The sequence below is a fragment of the Quercus robur genome, chromosome 10 (assembly GCF_932294415.1).
Source record: "Quercus robur chromosome 10, dhQueRobu3.1, whole genome shotgun sequence".
Taxonomy (NCBI): Eukaryota; Viridiplantae; Streptophyta; class Magnoliopsida; order Fagales; family Fagaceae; genus Quercus; species Quercus robur.
This window is the reverse complement of record NC_065543.1, coordinates 2269603-2276329: the sequence shown is the minus strand read 5'-3', so window position 1 is coordinate 2276329 and position 6727 is coordinate 2269603. Positions and strand designations below refer to the sequence as shown.

Genomic DNA, 6727 nt, shown 5'->3' with positions numbered 1-6727 from the left:
CTGAGTAAAGATGGTGTGTATCCTATTCCATTTCCTTCACAACTATCTACTGAGTCTGCTATTGCTTCATCTCTTGCTTTCAAGTCTTCTGTTACTACTCCTGTTTCCAATGAAGCAATGTTGTGGCATCAAAGACTTGGTCATCCTTGTTCCAAGCTTCTTCATTCTGCCTTGTCTTCCTTTAATAATAGTGTTAAAATTTCTGTCCATGATGACATTTGTTCTCAATTTAAATCTTGTATAAGTGCTAAAATGCACAAACTTTCCTTTCCACAGCATGTCATGTCTAGTACTTCTCCTTTACAACTTGTTCACAGTGATGTTTGGGGCCCTGCTCCTATTACTTCTACTCTTGGTTATAAATACTATGTCATTTTTGTTGATGACTATACTAGATTCACTTGGTTGTTTCTTCTTAAACATAAATCTGAAGTGTTTACTGTTTTCTTGCACTTTAAAGCTCTTGTTGAGAATCAGTTTGAGTCTACAATCAAAATCCTTAGGACAGATGGGGAGGGGGTGAATATGTGAGTAATCAATTTAAGTCATTTTGTTTGGATCATGGCATCCAACATCAGTTGTCATGCCCTTATACTCCTCAGCAAAATGGTGTTGCTGAGAGAAAGCATAAGCACATTGTTGAAAGTGGTCTTTCCATGCTTTATCAGTCAAATCTTCCTTCCTCTTATTGGTGTTATGCCTTTAGTACTGCCACTTATCTGATTAATAGGCTTCCCTCTTCAGTGTTGGCTTTTAAGAGTCCTTGGGAGCTGTTATTTCATTCTATTCCTCCTTTATCATCTTTGAAAACTTTTGGTTGTGCTTGTTTTCCTCTTCTCTAGCCCTATACTGATCACAAACTTCAGCCTAAGTCTACACAATGCATCTTCTTAGGATACCCTCCTTTGTCCAAAGGGTATATTTGTTTTGATCCTCATAGTCATAAGGTCTATATTACTCCTCATGTGATCTTTAATGAGTCTGACTTCCCTACTATTCCTACAGGTCAGTCTGATTCTTCTTCCTCATCCTTTTCTGTTCATCTTCCTTTGGACCTTTGGATTTCTAATCTTTTGTCCGGTTCTTCTCCTTCCTCCTTTTTTGATGTTTCTGATGCATTGCCGTCTGTCTCTTCCTCTTTTCCTGTGTCTCATCAGTCCTCTGGTGTCTCTATCCTTTCCACTGATGTTTCTTTACCTTCTTCAAGTACTATTACTTCCTCGGGTCCAGCTGCTTCCCTTTCTCATACTGAGATTTCAGATCAGTTGCCATCTCCCCTTCCTCCATCTACTTCCTCTTCACTTCCAAACACTCATCCCATGCTTACCAGATCCAATCATGGTATTTTCAAGCCCAAAGCATATGCAGTTGTGAAAAATTATCTTCAAGAAGAACCACCTACCTTTGCTATTGCTTCTAGGTTTCCTCATTGGATTGAAGCTATGGATTCAAAGTACAATTCTCTTTTGAAGCAGCAAACTTGGTCTTTAGTCCCTCTTCCTTCTGGTAAGAATGTGGTTCATTGTAAATGGGTGTATAAAATTAAGAGGGGTAGTGATGGTTCAATTGCTAGATATAAGGCAAGGCTTGTTGCTAAGGGGTTTTTGCAGCAGTATGGTTTGGACTATGAGGAGACCTTTAGTCCTGTTGTTAAGCCTGCCACAGTTAGGATTATTTTGGCTTTGGCTGTTCAGTTTAATTGGTCATTGAAGCAATTGGATGTGTCTAATGCCTTTTTGCATGGTGTGCTTCAAGAGGAGGTGTTTATGTCTCAAACCCCTGGTTATGTGGATCCTGACCATCCTGAGCTTGTTTGTAAACTGCATAAGGCCATTTATGGTCTCAAACAGGCACCTAGGGCCTGGTTTGACAGTTTTACCTCTCAGCTATATCATATTGGTTTCCAAGCTTCTTCTGCAGATTCTAATTTATTTATTCTGCATCAAGGGTCATTTGTGGTTTATCTTCTTCTTTATGTGGATGACATTATTATTACTGGTAATAGTGTTCCTTTCATTGATCATTTGGTCTCTAGACTTGCTGCTGTGTTTGATTTAAAAGATCTTGGTCCTTTTGCTTATTTCCTTGGTCTTCAGATTGAGTATACCTCTTCAGGCTTGTTTGTACATCAGTCCAAGTATGCCTTGGATTTATTGACCAAGTTCAACATGCTTGATTGTAAGCCTTGTCTCACTCCTTGCTCTCCCACAGCTCATGTTAGTTCTCAGACTAGCCCTTTGCTTCCTGATCCTACAGTTTTTAGAAGCATGGTTGGTGGGCTGCAATATTTGACCTTTACCAGGCCTGATTTGGCCTATTCTGTCCAGCAAGTGTGCCAATTTATGAGCCATCCTACCCAACATCACCTAGTGGCAGCCAAGCGGATTCTTAGATATCTCAAGGGTACATTGCATCATGGCATTAATTTTCAGGCAGGTTCCTTGGCTCTTTCAGCTTATTGTGATGCTGACTGGGTAGGTGATCCTCTTGATAGGAAGTCTATTACTGGTATGGTGGTCTTTTTGGGTCATTCTCCTATTACTTGGTCTGCCAAGAAGCAGCTTACTGTGGCTAGATCATCTACTGAAGCTGAGTATAGGGCCTTAGCTACCACTGCTGCTGAGTTGAGTTGGCTTCGAATGATTCTTAAAGATTTGGGAATTTTCTTGTTCTTGCCTCCGATGCTTTGGTGTGATAATGTGTCTGCATTGGCTTTGGCATCTAATCCCATCTTTCATGCTCGAACCAAACACATTGAGGTTGATTATCATTATATTCGAGAAAAGGTTCTAAGTAAGGAATTGAAGGTTCATTTCATCTCAACTCTTGATCAGATAGCTGATATTTTTACCAAAGCCCTCTCTTCTCCACGCTTTCTGGATCTTGCTCACAAACTGATGGGAGTCCCTCCCCTCCGTTTGAGGGGGGATGTGAAGGCACATGCTACTAATGGTAGAGTTACTGATATAGTACATGCTGCTAGTGATGAGGCTGCTGGTAAAAGACCTATAGGATAGGTAAAATAGGAGGTAAACTACAGGTAGCATAGTGCAGTTGAGGAAGGGAATACTCTGCTACTGTTGATGTACACGTGTCAGAGTTTGGGAGCAATTGGTTATGAGTTAGTTAGGATAGTTCCACTCTTTACGGATCTGGTTACCTTTATATATATTGGTGCTTGTATCTGATTCAATTGAATAATAATATTCTGACTTTTCTTCATCAAATCTCTCTCTCTCTCTCGTGCTTCTCTATTTTCCTTTATTTCTTTCTTTCACTGCAATACTTTTCAATTCTCCCCTTCTTTAATTTTTTAATTCTTTGCGCCTTTTAAATTCTAAACACCCCCCCTTTTCCCACCGCTTTCCTTATTTACTTCCCCCCCCCCCCTCTCTCTCTTTCTTTCTTTTCTCAGCTTTTGATCTTCTCTCTGAGTTCATCAGCATTGCTTCCTTGATTCATGTTTAAAACGCGTGTTATAATTTTCAATACCATAACCAACCAAAAACTTTCTGTTTTTTAATTTTTAATTTTTTTTTTGTGTTTTGCGTTTTGCTTTGATTTAATGTGTGATATTTTCAATATACTTGTATAAATAGGAAAACAGATTTTAGTTATTAAAAAAACGGTAGAGAGAGAGAGAGAGAGAGAGGTGGTGAAGGTGCTGTACATAGTGGTGGTGGATCAAGATGAAGGAGACAAAGGGAAAGAGTTGTTTAGATACACGCGTCCGGTTCTGCAGAGTACTCTGCAGCTCATGGGATGTAAAGCTCGACACGCTTTCAAGGTAACTTCCACATTTTCTCTCTCTCTCTCTCTTAATTTTTGCATACAACATTATACGCATTAATAATTTATAGTATCATATACTATTCATTCAAATGTGTATAATTATGTACTAAATGTCCTACAAATAATAATGTTCATAAAAAAAAAATGTCCTACTAATAATAATAATGATTTAATAATAATAAGTTTGAAAGAATATCTAATTTTTTGAATTAATACTTCTCTAGAGAGAGAGAGAGAGAAAGAGAGAGTACCTCTTTGCTCAGTTCCTGTCGTCATGCCTCAGTTGGGATTTGACTCACAGAACAAGGTTTGTTATGTTCGTCCTCCTTGCCAGTAAAGTTGTCATCTTTGTTGTTGACATCATCTTATTGTGATTCTTCATCTTCAAACCAACCCTAAGATTAATATAGTACATGAAAAAAGGTGTATACAAAGTAGCAGTAAAAACGCAACCAACCACAAACCCACTTCTGAAAGAAACTTCAAACTCCCATCTATGCTTCTTACAGTACTCTAAAGGTCCTCCACAAAGTCCACTATTATTTACATAGCTCTCACGTGTAATATTAATGTTGACAAACTCTGGCACTGGACCAGACAAGAGATTGTCAGCAACACTAAAGATTCTAAGATTCTTGAGTTGGCTGAGTTGCTGAGAAATTTGACCTGTTAGCTTGTTGTTGTCAAGTTTAAGAACCCCCAGATAAGAGCAATTTCCTATGCTTGATGGGATTGATCCTGAAAACTCATTACCTGAAAGGTCTAAGTTTACAAGTTCCCTGCAGTCCTCAATGCCTTTGGGGAACTCTCCCTTGAGCCCCATGTTCGCAAGTACAATACCGCATACCCTATTCTCGGTTGGGTTCAAACACGTGACCCCAACATAGTTACAGATGGAACCTTCCGCGAGGTTGTTAAAGGTCCATGAAGTCTTTAAGAGATTGAGAGGGTCTTCCAAGGAATCTCTAATAGATTTCAAGCAATTGATAGCACTCTAAGTACCATGACTCAAAATAAATGTATCTAGAAATGACCAGAAAAGAATGTGGACTAAGACCAGGGGTTTTGAATTAAGAGGCATTTGTGTTTGAGATATAGTAGCATATTAGCGTTGCATTTATATAGAGGATGCCAATCAATTTACCGCATAGAAAGGTGGACTTGGAATATACCCAAAAATAAATTAAAATGTAGAGTCCTTCCATTCTAGAAGCTCAAAAGCACTTTAACCATGACTCATTTGTGACTAATTGTATAGGAGTAGTGTTTACTACACACACTTTAACCCACAAGTTATGTTGTTTTAGGGGTGTATATGCAAAACTATATAAATTAGCTTATTGTTAGAAACTGAAAGAATATAGACAAACACCCAATGTGAGCATGTCCCTCTATTTGCCTCAGATTGTAACATCTACGAGTTATGGAGTAATGGTATTGGACCGTTACATTACCCCACTAAGTCCACTATCCCACTTAATATTAATGGAGTGGTGTGTATATAACTGCCAAGAATGGTACCCATTGAACAGTGAACGAATTCTACATTTCTCATAGTGTTTACAGAGTGTTGTGAGGCTCTTAGGTTGTGGGTTATGTTTGCATCACTCTAGTAGTGTGCAACACCGTCGGAGAAACGTTTTTGGTTTGTGGATCATACAAATTGGAATTTAGAACGTGTTTGAATAGCTGGTCTGCGTGGAGGTTGGCTCTAGGCAACGTAGAACAATCTCAAAGCCCCTGTGTGATCATCAGTTTAGGCCAAGAAAGGTATGCCAAAAAAAACTGATTACTTATATTCTGCTGCAAGTTCCTATTTCTTACACTTATGTATAACAACATTTACCCATTATACAATTATTGAAAAGTACAATAGTAATAACGCACTCCCTTCTTTCACATAAAAAATTTTGGAGAGAGAAAGAGGGTGGTTAGTTCCAAAGCACACTTCTCTTTTGTTGTCTCTTTTGCTTTGGCTTTTACTTTATTCCCAATTTTTTTTTTTGGGTTATTTAAAATTCCAATATAATACCTACTACAACGCTTTCTTGAAACAACAGAGTCATATAATTGTTCTTCAAAACAGAAACAGCAGAATTATTGTTGATCTGAATCTTTAAAGGTCAACGTCTACTTAAAAAAGAAAAAAAAACAAAAACAAAAACGAAAAACAAAAAAATGTTTATACTGCCTTTTGTTATGCTTGATTTTGTTTTCACAAAAATGGGTTTCTACAGTGAAAAAGCAAGTGAAATTTTGGAGACCTAGAAGGTCAAAGAGATTCAAGAATCAAGAGCCCTATACAGTCAAGGCAAGTCCCCATATGAACAATAACCATACCTTTTCAAAAGAAAGGGGAAGCTAGTCTAACTTTGTTGTTCTTGCTCATCTAGACCGCGTAGAAAGTTGAATGGCTTTGGTTGGTTTGATGGGATTTGGGAACAAACAAGGTACGAGATTATATTGGACGGTGGAGTTTTGTTTTGTTTTTTTGAAGATTGTGGATGGTGGAGCACTGGTCACTGAAGAAATCACGAAATCATGTGCAAATGCAAGACTATTAAAGCTAGAAGCTTCATAGTAAGATCACGTTCCAAAACTTATCTAAACCGTTTGTGAAAAACTCAAAGCTCTTGGGCTTTGTTTTTGCTTCGGGCTAAATAAAGAAAGATTGGGCTGCATTCAGAAAGACTAATTCAAGGCTTTCAACTCACTTAAGCAGCCCATTGGATACCTATGGCATTAAAAACTAAAAAAGGCCTAGAGCATATGAAATCCAGTAATGGACTTATGAAAAAAAAAAGGTCAAGGTAGAATGATTTTTGGTATTTGGATAGATATGACAGAAATTTATTCTGCCGAGTTGATTCCATAATGATTATACTTTATTATTAGGTAGAGTTTGAATCACAAATTTATTGCTTAACATTAACAA

The 6727-nt window shown here is 37.9% G+C and overlaps 1 protein-coding gene across 1 annotated transcript; it reads right to left on the bottom strand.

The window, feature by feature from the left end:
* Nucleotides 1-4087: 4087 nt before the first annotated feature.
* LOC126702871 (probably inactive leucine-rich repeat receptor-like protein kinase At5g48380) lies at nucleotides 4088-4615 on the bottom strand. Its single transcript, XM_050401736.1, has one exon. It carries the CDS (start codon nucleotides 4613-4615, stop codon nucleotides 4088-4090), a length of 528 nt encoding a protein of 175 aa, XP_050257693.1.
* Between the last annotated feature and the right edge of the window lie 2112 nt (nucleotides 4616-6727).

Bases quoted from the DNA above. Each gene is read 5' to 3' on its own strand.
- LOC126702871 (XM_050401736.1), bottom strand. From the start codon at position 4,615: ATGGGGCTCAAGGGAGAGTTCCCCAAAGGCATTGAGGACTGCAGGGAA.